This window comes from Microcaecilia unicolor, chromosome 6 (assembly GCF_901765095.1).
Source record: "Microcaecilia unicolor chromosome 6, aMicUni1.1, whole genome shotgun sequence".
In the NCBI taxonomy this organism is placed as follows: domain Eukaryota; kingdom Metazoa; phylum Chordata; class Amphibia; order Gymnophiona; family Siphonopidae; genus Microcaecilia; species Microcaecilia unicolor.
In genome coordinates this window covers 232,115,411-232,131,058 of record NC_044036.1, presented here as the reverse complement: position 1 = coordinate 232,131,058, position 15,648 = coordinate 232,115,411, and the positions used below count along the sequence as shown (strand labels likewise).

The window sequence follows — 15,648 nt, the reverse complement described above, 5'->3', positions numbered from 1 at the left end:
CTCTCCAATCTCATCTCTATTCCTCTCATCCCTCCCTCTTCTCTGCCCTTCTCATGCGCCCTATGGAATGCCCGCTCCATCTGCAACAAACTTTCCTATATCCATGACCCTTTTATCACTTGTAGCCTCCATCTGCTAACGATAACTGAAACTTGGCTCTGCCCTGATGACTCTGCTTCAGTTGCAGCCCTTTGCCATGGTGGTTATCTCTTCTCCCATATTCCTCGCCCTATTGGCCGCGGTGGTGGTGTTGGTCTATTACTCTCGCCCTCTTCCAAATTTCAATCCCTTCTGCCACCTCAGTCTCTCTGTTTTTCTTCCTTTGAAGTACACTCCATCCGCCTATTCACTCCTTTGCCTCTTCGAATAGCTGTTATTTATCGTCCCCCTGATAAATCCCTTTCATCCTTTCTTTTTTTTTTTTTTAAACGATATTTTTATTGAAATTTTAAATACAAAACAAACCATAGCCATAGCTCATCATACATCTTTTCAAAGCTTAACTGAACATTGTTTTAGTCACTCAAACATATATCCCCTACCCACCCATTCCCATCCCTCCCTCCCTCAGGCACTACGGGGAAGATAACAGCTCTTCCCTTCTAAGCTCATATGGTTGCCAAATTTTTAGAAACAATGCAACCTGCCCCCTTCTCATAGCTGTTAATTTTGACATCTGATATATGAAATCCACCTTTCGTGCCACCAGCTGTAATGATGGTGTGTTTTTCTGTTTCCAGGCCCGAGCTATTGCAATTTTTGCTGCTACAAAGTATTGCACGGCCAATTTGTGCAAGTGGGCCTTCACTTTCGGGGGTCTAAGATGTAGCAGGCAATATTCTACTCGGCCTGGGTATTGTATCATAAGAGTCGTATAAACCATTTGCAACACCCGTGCCCAGTACTCTCTCACCTTTGGACAATCCCACCATATATGCATGAATGTCCCTTGTGACCCACACTCTCGCCAACACTCCGCTGACAGGCTCGGGTATATCCGTTTAAGCCTTACCGGCGTGTAGTACCACCAGTATAAAATTTTATACCCATTTTCAATTAGTGGTTGTGCGATTGAGGGTTTCAACAAAGATCTAAAGATATGCATCCAGTCGCCCGAAGGGAAGGTCCTATGCAGCTCCTGTTCCCACCTATGAACATAATAATCCTACGGGGATACAAGCAAGAGCAATGCCCTGTATAGTCTAGTTACACTTCCTTTCACCCCTCCCTCTCTAATTGCTCTCTCTAATCCTGTTTCCACCAGATCCAATTCCTCCCCTGCGCGCCGGCGTAGGAAGTTTCTTAAACAGTGGTAAAACACCAAGTCGCGCTCCTCTAGGCCATACTCTTCCTGCAGTTCAACAAACTCCTTTATCGACCCCTGTTCCCACACCTGCCCCAACCTATAAAGCCCTTTGCGTGCCCAGTCCTGGTAGGCTTTCTCAGACTCTCCCAGTGGGAACCCTGGAGCTCTACAGATAGCCATTTGTAAGAAATACTTTCTATCCGGGAACACCTTCCTTCTCACCTGTAGCCAGGTTGTCAATAAATGATTTAAGCCCACCGGGACCCTGCGGATTACAGCTCTTATATCACTCTCCGGAGACCAGAGAATATTTTCCAGATATCGCGTACCTAGCCATGCTCTCTCCCAGTGTAACCACTTTTTGTTGTTTTCCGGGTACCAATTGGCCAAAACCCGCAACTGTGCTGCTTGATAATAGAGGAGGAAATCTGGGACTCCCATACCTCCCCTGGACGGTGTTTGAAACATCATCGACCTGCGCACCCTCGGCGGCCTCTTCCGCCATATGTATGCAAACAGTTTCCTATTCAGCTGTTGAAAAAAGGAGCGCGGGATCGGTATTGGGAGAGCCAAAAATAGATATAATAACTTGGGCAATAGCATCATTTTTATAGCATGCACTCTCCCCATCCATGACAATGTCATGCCTTCCCATCTATCTAATTCTTCAAACAGCTCCTTCAGCTTTCTAGGGTAGTTCCCCTGGAACATAGTCTCTATCCTATCAGTAACCTGAATGCCGAGATACTGAATAGATTTCTCGGCCCACACAAAAGGGTACGCCCTCTGTAGTACCTTAGCCTCCTGCACTGGTGTTGTAAGGTTAAGTATTTCTGATTTATTGATATTAATTTTGAAACCAGACAATTGCCCGTACTGTGTCATAACCTCTATTACTCGCTTTAAAGACTGCCGAGGATGCGCTAAGGTCAACAAGATATCATCTGCAAAGAGCATGATTTTGTGTTCTCGCTTACCCCTTACCACCCCTTTTATTTCCCCATGCTCTCGGATTCTCTTGGCCAATGGTTCGATTGAGTGTGCAAATAGTAATGGAGAGATCGCACATCCCTGCCTTGTGCCCCTTCCCAGGTCCAAAGGTTTAGAAAGTGAACCATTAATTTTAATCGCTTCCATTGGCCTAGTATATAGTAGTCGGAGCCACTTCAAAACTTGCCTCCTATCCCTATCTGCTTTAACACTGCGAACAAAAAGGGCCATTCCACTCGGTCGAACGCCTTCTCTGCGTCGACCGAGAGCAGAAGCACCGGTACTTCCTCGTCCCTAACTTGCTGAATAATGTGTAATAGGCAGCGGATGTTGTCGAAAGTTTGACGTCCGGCGATAAAGCCCGCCTGGTCCTCATGAACCAGGGAGGGCATCATCCCCTGCAGCCTCTTAGCCAAAATTTTGGTGAAGATCTTATAGTCTGTATTTAGCAGTGATATCGGTCGATACGACCCACACTGCAATGGATCTTTCCCCGGCTTTAATATCACGACTATCTCTGCCATTCTCCAGGAGCTCGGAAGATCCTGAGCTTCATCAAAAGAGGCAATTACTCTCAGCAATAGGGGCGCTATCCACTTGGAGAATAATTTATAGAACCGAATGGGGAATCCATCTGGGCCCGGGGCTTTATTATTAGGGAGGTCTGCGATTGCCTTCTCTATATCCTCCAGGGTCACGGGGTTCGATAATGCCTCCAGCTCCCCCCTGGACACCCTCGGGAACTCCATCCCCTGTAAATAGTGGGCTACTTCCTCTGACGATACCACCCGTTCCGACTGATACAGTCGTGTATAAAATTCCCAGAACACTTCCTTTATTTTCTCTGTTTGGGTATATTGTTCCCCCGACTCATTCTTTATACTCGAGATGGCGTTACGCTGGGCCTGGTTTTTAAGTTTTAGTGCGAGCATCCTACTGGCTCTATTCCCAAATTCAAAGTGCTCTTGTCGCGTTTGTTGTAGTTGCATCGCGATCTCTGCCATTTGTAGGTCCTTTCATCCTTTCTCAGCGACTTTGATGCCTGGCTTTCCTTCTTTCATGATCCTTCCTCCCCCTCCCTCATCCTTGGCGACTTTAACATTCATGCCAATGATCCCTCCAACTCTTACGTCTCCCAATTCCTCACCTTAACATCTCCTTCAAACTTAAACTATGCTCCACTTCCCCTACCCACCAAAATGGTCACTGTCTTGATCTCATCTTTTCCTATAACTGCTCTCCCTCCAATTCCTTTATCTCAAATCTTCCCCTCTCTGATCATCACCTAATAACCTTCACACTTAAACTTCTTCCTGCCCAATCTTAACCAATTTATCTAGAAATCTCCAGGCCATTGACCCTCCATTGATCCTCCACTGTCTCAAACCTCTTCTCTACCACTACACCATCCAAATCTGTCAATGATGCTGTCTCTTCCTACAATACTATTCTATCTTCTGCCTAAGACACTCTTGCACCTCTCATGCCCTGCCCTATAAGACGTACCAAACCCCAACCCTGGCTAACCCCTAAAGTCTGCTACCTACATTCCTGTACCCGTTCTGCTGAACGCCTCTGGCTGAAATCTCGTGCCCTTGCCAACTTCACTCACTTGAAGTTCATGTTGACTTCCTTCCAATCTGTTCTCTTCCTTGCCAAACAAGCCTACTACATCCAGCTGACTAATTCTCTCAGCTCAAACCCTTGACTTCTCTTCGCCACACTAAACTCTCTCCTTAAGGTGCCTCCACCCCCAACTTCCCCCTCACTATCTCCCAAGACCCTAGCTGAGTTCTTCCACGACAAGATTCAGAAGATGAATTCTCTACCAAACCACCCCCTTCCCTCCCTCCCCTTGTGCGTTCCCCTATTTCCTCAACCCCTCCTTCCTTTTCCTCCTTTCCTGAGGTCACTGATGAAGAAATAGCACATCTTCTCTCCTCCTCAAAACGAAATACCTGTTCCTCTGATCCCATTCCTACCCACCTTCTTAATGCCATCTCTCCTACTCTCACCCCTTTTATCTGTCATATCCTCAATCTCTCTCTTTCCACTGCAACCGTTCCTGATGCCTTCAAACATGGTATGGTCACACCGCTCCTGAAGAAGCCTTCACTTGACCCTAACTGTCCTTCCAACTATCGACCCATCTCCCTCCTCCCCTTCCTTTCCAAGTTACTTGAACGCGCCCGTTCACCACCGCTGTCTTGACTTTCTCTCATCTCATCCTGTTCTTGACCCATTCCAATCTGGCTTTAGCCCTCTTCATTCAACTGAAACTGCACTTGCAAATGTTTCCAACGACCTGTTCCTGGCCAAATCCAAAGATCTATATTCTATCCTCATCCTTCTCGATCTATCCGCCGCTTTTGACACTGTTCATCACAGCCTACTCCTTGATACGCTGACTTCATTTGGATTCCATGGCTCTGTTCTTTCCTGGTTCTCCTCCTACCTCTCGCTTCGTACCTTTAGTGTACACTCTGGTGGATCCTCTTCCACTTCTATCCCTCTGTCCTCTCCTGTTTTCCATCTACACTTCTTCCCTTGGCTCTCTGATTTCTTCCCATGGCTTTCAGTACCATCTCTAAGCTGACGACACCCAGATCTACCTCTCTACCCCCGACGTCCCAGCCGGCATCCAGACCAAAGTTTCAGCCTGCCTGTCTGACATCGCTGCATGGATGTCTCAACGTCATCTGAAGCTCAACATGGCCAAAACCGAGCTTCTTCTTCTCTCCCCTTAAACCTACCTCCCCTCTCCCCCCTTTCTCTATTTCGGTGGATGGCACTCTCATCCTTCCTGTCTCATCTGCTCGTAACCTTGGGGTCATCTTTGACTCCTCTCTCTCTGTCTCTGCTCACATTCAACAGATTGCCAAAACCTGTCATTTCTTTCTCTACAACATTAGCAAAATCCATCCCTTCATCTCTGAGCACTCTACCAGAACCCTTATCCACACTCTTATCACCTCTCGTCTTGATTATTGTAACCTACTTTTCACCGGCCTTCCTCTTAGCCATCTCTCTCCTCTTCAATCATCTGCTGCGTGACTCATCTTCCACCAAAGTCGCTATGCCCACATTAGCCCTCTCCTTAAGTCACTCCACGGGCTCCCTATCCATTTCAGTACTCAATTCAAACTTCTCCTATTAACCTATAAGTGCATTCACTCTGCTGCTCCCCAGTACCTCTCCACTCTCGTCTCTCCCTACGCCCCCTCCCCCCCCCGAGTATTCCGTTCTGTAGAAAAATCTCTCTTATCCGTCCCCTTCTCCCCTACTGCTAATTCTAGACTCTGTTCCTTTTGTCTTGCTGCACCTCATGCCTGGAATAGACTTCCTGAGCCTGTACGTCTAGGCCCGTCTTTGGCCGTTTTCAAGTCCAGACTTAAAGCCCACCTCTTTACCACTGCTTTTGATTCCTAACCATTACTCACTTGTCCTGTCCTTTATCCTCACCTCTCTGTTGCCTTACCCTTAATTGTTCTGTCTGTTTTCCTGTCTTATCTAGATTGTAAGCTCTTTGAGCAGGGACTGTCTCTTTTGTGTATGGTGTACAGCGCTGCATATGCCTTGTAGTGCTATAGAAATGATAAATAGTAGTAGTAGTATGCAGTATGCAGAGAAAAAAAATTGGTGACAAACAGCAAGACTGCTGAATTTTTTGAAAGAGTCACCGTACTTTCTTCAATCATTGGTCTTAACACCCGCCTCCTCCATTTGTGTGGAAATCTATTTTTTTAAACAAAAAGATTTTTTGTAAGAGATATGCTTAATCCACTGTGCATGCCAAAATGTTGAAACTCAAAATACAAAACACTTAGCTGATAGCAGTGTCTTGAATGGGCACCCCCACCCAACAGACCCGTTTCGCCGAGGGGCTTCTTCAGGGGTTAAGGACGCCAGACTGAGGATCACTGCTTCAGTCGATAGTCGGTAAGTCTCTGTTCACATTGTCTGTCCGACTGTCAGCTCAACACCCGCTATTGCCTTGCGGAAATGAAATTACATCAGAGGAGGGTGGGACGTGCTGAAAGGGAAGCGAAGCGAGCGACGAGGTGGCGAGCCTGCCTGCCTGCTGTTTTCACTGCCAGTTCGCCGTGACCTTGGTAAACAAAAGTTTTGCAATGTAGGGAGAACAGCCGGGTGCACGAACGGAAGGGAGCGGGCAGGTGGGGCTGGGGTTTGAATGATCTTGGGGGCAGGTGGAGGCTGGGGCGAGTCAGTGGACATGGAAGGGAGGGGGAGTATAGGGGGCAAAAGAGAATCGCTGGACATGGAGGGGAGAGAGGAGAGGAGAATTGCTGGACATGGATGGGAGGTGGGGCAGGGGAGAGAAGAGAATCATTCTGGACATGGATTGGATGGAATGGGGGGCAAGGGAGAAAGGAGAATTGCTGGACATGGATGGGAGGGGAGGGCATGGGAGAGAGGAGAATCGCTGGACATGGATGGGAGGGGAGGGCAGGGGAGGGAGGAGAATCGCTGGACATGGATGGGAGGGGAGAAAGGAGAATCGCTGGATATGGAGGGGAGGGCAGGGAAGAGAGAATTGCTGGACATGGATGTGAGAGGAGGGCAGGGAAGAGAGAATTGCTGGACATGGATGGGAGAGGAGGGCAGGGAAGAGAGAATTGCTGGACATGGATGGGAGGAGAGGGCAGGGAGAGAAAATTGCTGGACATGGATGGGAGGAGAGGGCAGGGAGAGAAAATTGCTGGACATGGATGGGAGGGGAGGGAAAGGGAGAGAGAATTGCTGGACATGGATGGGAGGGGAGGGCAGGGGAAAGAGAATTGCTGGACATGGATGGGAGGGGAGGGCAGGGGAAAGAGAATTGTTGGACATGGATGGCAGGGGAGGACAGGGGAGAGAAAAGACATGCTGGACATGGATGGAGGGGAGGGAAGACAGGAAGGAGATGCACATGGATGGGAGGGGAGGGCAGGGAAGAGAGGAGAAATGCTGGAAATGGATGGAGAGGAGAGCAGGAGATAGAGGAGAATGGCTGGGCATGGATGGATGGAGGGGTTGGCGGGGAGAGAGGAGAAATGCTGTACTTGGATGGAGGAGAAGGGAAAGAGAATTATTGCTTTATATGGATACAGGGGAGGGAAGAGAGAGAAGAAATGCTGGGCATGGATGGAGGGGAGGAGAAGTGCTAGACATGGATGGAGGGGAGGAAAGAAAAAAGAAGATGCATATGGATGGAGATGAGCGAAAGGGAAGAGAGGAGAAAAATTGCACATGGATGGAGAAAATAGGCAAAAGCTGGATCCACGTTATACCTCCTCCAGTCAATTCCACGGATGAGGACCCAGCTTTTACTTATGGATGCAGGGCAAGAAATGAAGAAGAAAGAAGGAAAGTAAAGAAATAAATGGAAAGGAAGCCCTGGAAACAGAGTTAAGAGAACAGATAGAGAGCAGCAGAATCAGAGACTGGGACCAATATGGATAGAAAAACAAAGTCACCAGACAACAAAGGTAAAAAAATCATTTTATTTTCATTTTAGTCTTTGAAATATGTCCAATTTGAGAATTTACATCTGCTGTCTTATTTTGCACTGGGTATACTGGAGCTGTAACAGCTTACAGAAATTATTTATAATGAAAAAAAAAATCATGTTATTTTTTTCTCCTATACTAGTATAATATTTTCAATGATGTCTGTTTATATGCGCCATGGCTGGTATAAGGGCTAATGTGGGTGTGGCTATCATAGGGGCGGAGCCATACGAGTACTGGCACCTTTTTTTCTACAAAAAAAGCATTGGTTAATTCTATTCTGAGTACTGGGAATTACCCCCTTAATTTAGCATATATTACGCTGACTCCTATTCCCAAATCAATGGGAGCTGATTTGTCTATGCCTGAAAATTATAGACCAGTGGCAAGCATACCATGGCTTGCTAAACTTATTGAACCTGTTGTGAATACTCAACTATGTGACTACTTGAGCAAATTTGACATTCTTCATATTTCACAACACGGTTTCAGAAAACTACATAGTACTGAAACTTTTGTTGCTGGAAATGGTCATTGAAATCAGACTGGCTCTTACTAAGAAAAAGCAAATGATGTTGCTACAATTCGATATATCAGCCACCTTTGATGCAGTGAACCATGAGCAACTGTTGAATAGGCTTAGTCAGATTGGAGTGAGTGGTACTGTTTTGAAATGGTTTAGTGCAGGGGTAGGCAACTCCGGTCCTCGAGAGCCACAACCAGATCAGGTTTTCAGGATATCCACAATGAATATGCAGCAACCGTTGCTAATTGTATAAATCTTTATTAAATATTTAAATATAGCATCTCGTTAAACATTGTTATTAGAAATCCCCAACACATTCACTCAATCATTCATAACTTTTCCAAATCCATATCGCTAAAACTCCACAAATATCTCTGCATATCTATCTCTAGTGCCCTGGTGTTGGTATTTTCATAAAACTACAAACTTCATTAAATAGTTGTCATCATTAGCGGCATTTTCGTAATTCACAGCACTTCATTGAATCCACAGCATCATTAGCAACATTTCTGTAGATCACAAATTACCATCCATATATATACATTCTTTGTAGTTCTCAGTTCTGTTTTGTCCGAAGCTTAGCCCATAAGTTGATCACTATTGTATTCCACACCAGATTCAAAACAAAACTCTCTCCTCCTTATATCCAAACATATGAAAATACCAACACCAGGGCACTAGAGATAGATATTCAGAGATATTTGTGGAGTTTTAGCGATATGGATTTGGAAAATGTATGAATGATTGAGTGAATGTGTTGGGGTTTTCTAATAACAATGTTTAACGAGATGCTATATTTAAATAGTTAATAAAGATTTATACAATAAGCAACGGTTGGTGTAATTAGTACATAGTTTGTATGCAACCAGTTATTGAGTGTTAACTCAAGTGAAGAACAATGAATATGCAGGAGATAGATTTGCAAGCACTGCCTCCTTGGTATGCAAATCTATCCCCTGCATATTCATTGTGGATATCCTGAAAACCTGACCTGGCTGCGGCTCTTGAGGACTGGAATTGCCTACCTCTGGTTTAGTGAGTTTTTACAGATGAGAATATATAGTGTAAGAAAGGATTCTAAGGTATCCTTGCAGTAGAATGCAGACTGCGGAATTCCTCAAGGGTCACTGTTATCTTCCTTGTTCAACATCTATTTAAGTATGATGGGAATAGTGCTGTCCACCTTGGGAGTATTGGTCTACTCATATACAGATGATATTTTTCTTCTGTGTGAAGCTTGAGAAAAGTGTGAAGATACAATGACTTTCTTGAGGGAGATTGTCATCAAAACTGATAATTGGGCTAAAGCTAATTTTCTGAAATTGAATAAAGACTAAGGTTGTTTGGTTTGGAGATTATGTGAAGCTGACAGCTAAGTGTTTGGAACTGGGTACAGGTGAGAAACTAATGATTGGGAGTCATAATTGATTTAGGCTTAACTTTTGAATTACATATGAAGGCTTTATCTAAACAAAAACATTTTCTGATTACAGCAGCTGAGGGCAATTCGATCTGAATTACACCCGGATAACTTTAGAACAGTGGTACAGTGAATTCTGATTCCATACTTAGATTATTGTAACTTGCTATTTGGGGGTCTTACTAATAAACTGTTACAAAAACATCTACAGAATTTCTACAGAATACAGCAGAAAGATTGATTTACTGCCTGGGAAAGTATGAAAGAGCATCCCCACTGGCCTCCTGAAGTTTAAACAAGCATGTATGATGTACAAAATGCTATACGGTGATGAACCTGGTAGACTAATTTGGATTTCCCATCATCTTTTTCCTCAGGTAGATTGAACACTGTTTGAAATTAAACTATCCATCAGTTAAGGGTGTTTGGAAAAAAAACATGCTAGCGCATTCATTTTTACACCAGGGAATTAGGCTTTGGAAGAGACTGCCTTTAGAAATTTGGAAAATAAAACAATATTATTCCTTCAGGAAAGTGTTAAAGTCTTTTTTGTTTGATGAGAAAGGAGTTTTTGTAGTTTCAATGTATTTAATGAGAAAGATGCTTTTTAGTTTCAACGTATTAGATATACAACTGTAATGTTTTAGATATGCAATTGATGAGAAAGTTTTTTTTGTTTGTTTCAATGTATTAGATATGCAGTTGTAAATTCTCCGGAAGAAAGACATCGTTTGTAATCCATTTAGAAATCTCTTTTCAATTTAGCGGAATATAAAGATCATAAAGCATAGGATAGCAAATTTATTTACCTGGTCGAGATCTCAGGCCTAAAAGGCCATGAGCCAAAGAAAACTGAATAAAACTTAAGAAGGCTGAAAAGAACTAAGGAAGTAAAGGAGATAAATTAAAATAGTAAAAAAGAAATAGTTCCGTGCTACTCACAAAAGAAGAGGCAGAAAGACAAGGAAAAAAACTCAATGAGGAGAAAACAGCTAAATGACAAAGAAAGAAGACACGTCTTTACTGCTCTCCAATTGAAAAAAACCCTGTGGGTCCCGTGTGATTCCAGCAGGCAGGAAGGCATATGCGCATGTGCAGTTGGGCCTGGCAAAAGCTTCCAGAAAGTAAAAGAATGCTGGCCAGCATCCAACCCGGGGCACTATAGATGACGTCACCCAGATGTGAGGACATACTGTCCTGCTTGTCCTCGGAGAAAATATGTGCCAGCATAAATGAAATGCACTTTGACATGATGCTGCATATTTTGCCAGCAGTTATGTATGGGCAGAGTTTGGGCATGTACACGTGTACATTATAAAATATGGTAATCTATACCCTTGCATAATTATAGGCACAGAATGTTACATCAGCTTCAGGGCAGATGTAAATGTCCATGCCTGCAATGTAAGTGCAACTTCTGCCACTTACACTAGTACTTTATAAACTTAGTTAACTTTAGAAAGTTAAATAAAACTGACCTAAAATAGGCGCCCCATTGTAAAATTACCATCTTTATATTTTGTTTTGCAAATAATGCCTTCACCATAATCTTAATGGAGTTGCTCACCTGATCTCCTTGCTTTGCTATCACAGTTCCACCTTTGACATGATGTAGTGTCGCTTTATTATTCAACAATGACGGATCCTGGGGAGAGAGGAAATTAATTTAGGTGATCAGTTCCATTTGTGTGCATTTTAAGAGTATGCAAATTTCAGTTTAATCCATACATTTTTCAGATCTCCAGAGTATTACATTTTGATTAAATTTTGACTTCTACAGCACACCCAATGCTTAGTATATGGAACAACTGCATAGCTATGTGAACATTTTAGCAGCCATACTGGCCCCTGAGAAAACCAGAATCTTTGTAGGTTGTGAGACCTGTTATTTGACTTATCTGATGTTGAATTTCATATTCAAAAAGATTTATGCAGTCGGCATCCACGCTGACTACATAAGATTTCATTTAAATTTATGTTGGTTACATGCACAATTTTTTATTTTACATACAATGCACCAACAATAGTTATACATATAAAAGTTATGCCACTGTTCCGCATTCCTTTCCCAGTCAGGTTTTCAGGACTAACACAATGAATATGCAAGTGGCAGATCAACGTACAATGAAGACTGAGGATATGCAGGGCCCGATATTCAGCCAGTGGTGATCAGTGTTTTGCTGACCACCCTGGGAGTATACCAGGAATTTCAACACTGAGCTATGTTTGGGCTCCAGCATTGAGGGAATTTCTGGGAATATGTAACTGATGAAAATATAGCCGGTTAAGTGCAATATTCAACAAAACTAGGACTGCATTTTATGCGGTCCTATTTATGCAGTTAGCTGGTTTGACACATATGAAGGGCCAAGCAGATCTAGGAACTGAAACTCCAGACCGGGGCGCTGGAGAGGCAGGCATGGGTGGGAACTATTGAGGGACTACCACTCCCAGCTTCCCTGGGGAGGATCACCTGACATCTAGAAAAGCTGACCCGCAATGAACTAACCCAGATTCCCAGAGGAGGCCACTAGACTCTCTTAGAGAAGGTGAATCGGACTACAACCCCCCGGTTCCCAAGGGAGAGACATAGGAAGCCTTTGAGCAAGCCAAAGATTGGGAGCAGCTGGGGAGGATACCAGGAATTATTGGCTGGTATGAGAGGGAGGGAGTCTCCTTTACTCAGGTTGTTCTCTGAGGGGAGGGTATAGGTGACTTGAGTTAGGAGGGAGGCAGAACCCTTGCTAAATGAACTTTTGGGAACCTTTTGCTGGGTAAAGCGTTGGAACTTTTGCCCAAGGGTTTTTTTGGACTTGGTGAATTCGGGGAGTGAAGGTCTTGCACTGTAGAGCTGAGGGTTGCATTAATACCTGTTGGAAAGAGGTTTTTTTTTCTTTTCCTTTGCTAAGTCGAAACTAAAAGTGTGCTGGGGCTATGTACTAAGCCATGGGAGGCATATAGCCCAGGGGAGAGACTATTCTTCTCGATACCCTGTCCTCATTTGGATTCCAGGGCTCAGTCCTTTCCTGGTTCTCTTCCTACCTCTCCCTCCGCACCTTTAGTGTTCACTATGGTGGATCCTCTTCTGCTTCTATCCCTCTGCCTGTCGGCGTACCTCAGGGTTCTGTTCTTGGTCCCCTCCTCTTTTCTATCTACACTTCTTCCCTTGGTTCATTCATCTCATCCCATGGCTTTTCCTACCATCTCTATGCTGATGACTCCCGAATATACCTTTCTACCCCTGATATCTCACCTTGCATCCAAACCAAAGTTTCAGCGTGCTTGTCCTACATTGCTGTCTGGATGTCTCAACGCCACCTGAAATTAAACATGACCAAAACCGAGCTTCTCATTTTTCCCCCCAAACCCACCTCCCCACTCCCCCCGTTTTCTATTTCTGTTGATGGCTCTCTCATTCTCCCTGTCTCCTCAGCTCGAAACCTTGGGGTCATCTTTGACTCTTCTTTCTCCTTCTCTGCTCATATCCAGCAGACCGCCAAGACCTGTCGTTTCTTTCTTTACAACATCCGTAAAATCCGCCCCTTTCTTTCCGAGCACTCTACCAAAACCCTCATCCACACTCTTGTCACCTCTCGTTTAGACTACTGCAATCTGCTTCTTGCTGGCCTCCCACTTAGTCACCTCTCCCCTCTCCAATCGGTTCAAAACTCTGCTGCCCGTCTCGTCTTCCGCCAGGGTCGCTTTACTCATACTACCCCTCTCCTCAAGTCGCTTCACTGGCTCCCTATCCATTTTCGTATCCTGTTCAAACTTCTTCTACTAACCTATAAATGTACTCACTCTGCTGCTCCCCAGTATCTCTCCACACTCGTCCTTCCCTACACCCCTTCCCGTGCACTCCGCTCCATGGATAAATCCTTCTTATCTGTTCCCTTCTCCACTACTGCCAACTCCAGACTTCGCGCCTTCTGTCTCGCTGCACCCTACGCCTGGAATAAACTTCCTGAGCCATACGTTTTGCCCCATCCTTTGCCACCTTTAAATCTAGACTGAAAGCCCACCTCTTTAACATTGCTTTTGACTCGTAACCACTTGTAACAACTCGCCTCCACCTACCCTCCTCTCCTCCTTCCTGTACACATTAATTGATTTGATTCGCTTACTTTATTTTTTGTCTATTAGATTGTAAGCTCTTTGAGCAGGGACTGTCTTTCTTCTATGTTTGTGCAGCGCTGCGTACGCCTTGTAGCACTATAGAAATGCTAAACAGTAGTAGTAGTATTCTCAATAAAATACAGGAAACTTTCTGACTTCTTTACTATTGTTGGTGCTGCCGAGTAATTAAGAGTTACCTAGAGAACCTGGTGTGGAGTTGTGCCCCAGGACTGAGCAAGGCAAAGCACAGACAAAGCAGTGTGGGAAGTGCTCACACTGCTTAAATGTCAAAAATTGGCTCTTAAGCAGCTAAGTGCCAACTCTGCTCTTGGAATGCTCTCAAAATAGCCGGTTTTAGCTTGCGCGTTAACCATACTACTACTACTTATTTCTATAGCACTACTAGATATATGCAGCACTATGCACTTGAACATGAAAAGAGAGTCCGTGCTCGACAGAGCTTACAGTTTAATCAGGACAGACAAACTAGACAAATAAGGGAAATATCCATGCATTTTCAGAAGCACTATCCGGTTAAAGTGGCACTGAAAATATCTGGTTAGCCCCACTCTTGGCTTTTTAAGTCATTTTGAATATCAGGCCTGTAAATCTTCTATATATTTATTTATAACATTTATATCCCAAACAAATAATGCATAAAAAAGTAATTTGTTGTAAGAATCCAATTTTACAATACAGTATCATAAACATATTGGGATAGCTATGGATGTTTAACATTTAGAAAATCTGTTATGAAAGAGAAATTGTACATGAAGAAAAGAGAAGGCTAATGGTAAATAGAGTAATAACCAATATTCATTGTGATAATCCTAAAAACTTAACTTCTCCAGATGTGCCTGCAAGAGAGAGTTGGGAAATACTGAGTTATGAATATACAGGGAAGATGAATTGGAGCAGACCATGGGAAGTGCCAACACTAATCTGATTAGCAGCAAAATTCATTCACGGCCTAACTCAAATAGATTACTGGCACATATCCATTTATTTATCAGCACCATTTATTTATTTGGATACAGGTCACACCTTCTTCAGTAGTAGTTCAAGGTGAGTTACATTCAGGTACAAGTACTTCCCTGTCCCTAGAGGGCTCACAATCTAAGTGTTTACCTAGGGCAGTGGAGGATTAAGTGCCTTGCCCAAGGTCACAAGAGCAGCAGCAGCAGGATTTGAACTGGGCTTCCCTCTTTGTCAGCCCAGTGCATTAACACTAGGCTACTAAGGTGCAGATGATCAGAAGGCCCCTGCTATTCTAAACAGCGCTCTAAAATTAGCGCCGGAACAGCATGAGGCATTAACGTCCCTATGATCAGAGCTAATAGCATGCAAATTTATTTATTTACAGTAATTTGATATACCACCTGAACAGGTAGACCTAGGCAGTTTACAATTCTAAAAATTAGTAACAAATATGATAGGTATGAAAAAGGAACTACAATGTTCAGATAGGAAAGTAAATAGCACACATACTAACAAGGATAAATACATATCAGGCTAACGCTTTCAAAATTAAATTAAACGCACAATGTCTAGTTCTTTCATCCCAACACTCTTCACCTCTCCCGTCCACCATTAGCACCCCAAATGTTAAACTCTTCATATCAGATAGCCTAAAAATACTTGGAGTAACAACTGATAACCATCTATCAATCGAAATCCATGCTGAATCCGTCACTAAAAAGATGTTTAATATGATGTGGATTCTGAAATGATTAAAATCTTATCTTCCCTTGAATACCTTCCGGAACCTAGTGCAATCCAC

The 15,648-nt window shown here is 43.8% G+C and overlaps 1 protein-coding gene across 1 annotated transcript in view; it reads right to left on the bottom strand.

Moving 5' to 3' along the window:
- The window catches only part of PNPLA7 (patatin like phospholipase domain containing 7), a 2,530,065-nt gene that overhangs the window by 1,220,058 nt on the left and 1,294,359 nt on the right, over positions 1-15,648 (bottom strand). Inside the window, exon 17 of the mRNA XM_030206608.1 lies at positions 11,320-11,397. Coding sequence (XP_030062468.1) covers positions 11,320-11,397 — 78 coding nt within the window. The remainder of the gene's footprint in view (positions 1-11,319; positions 11,398-15,648) is intronic.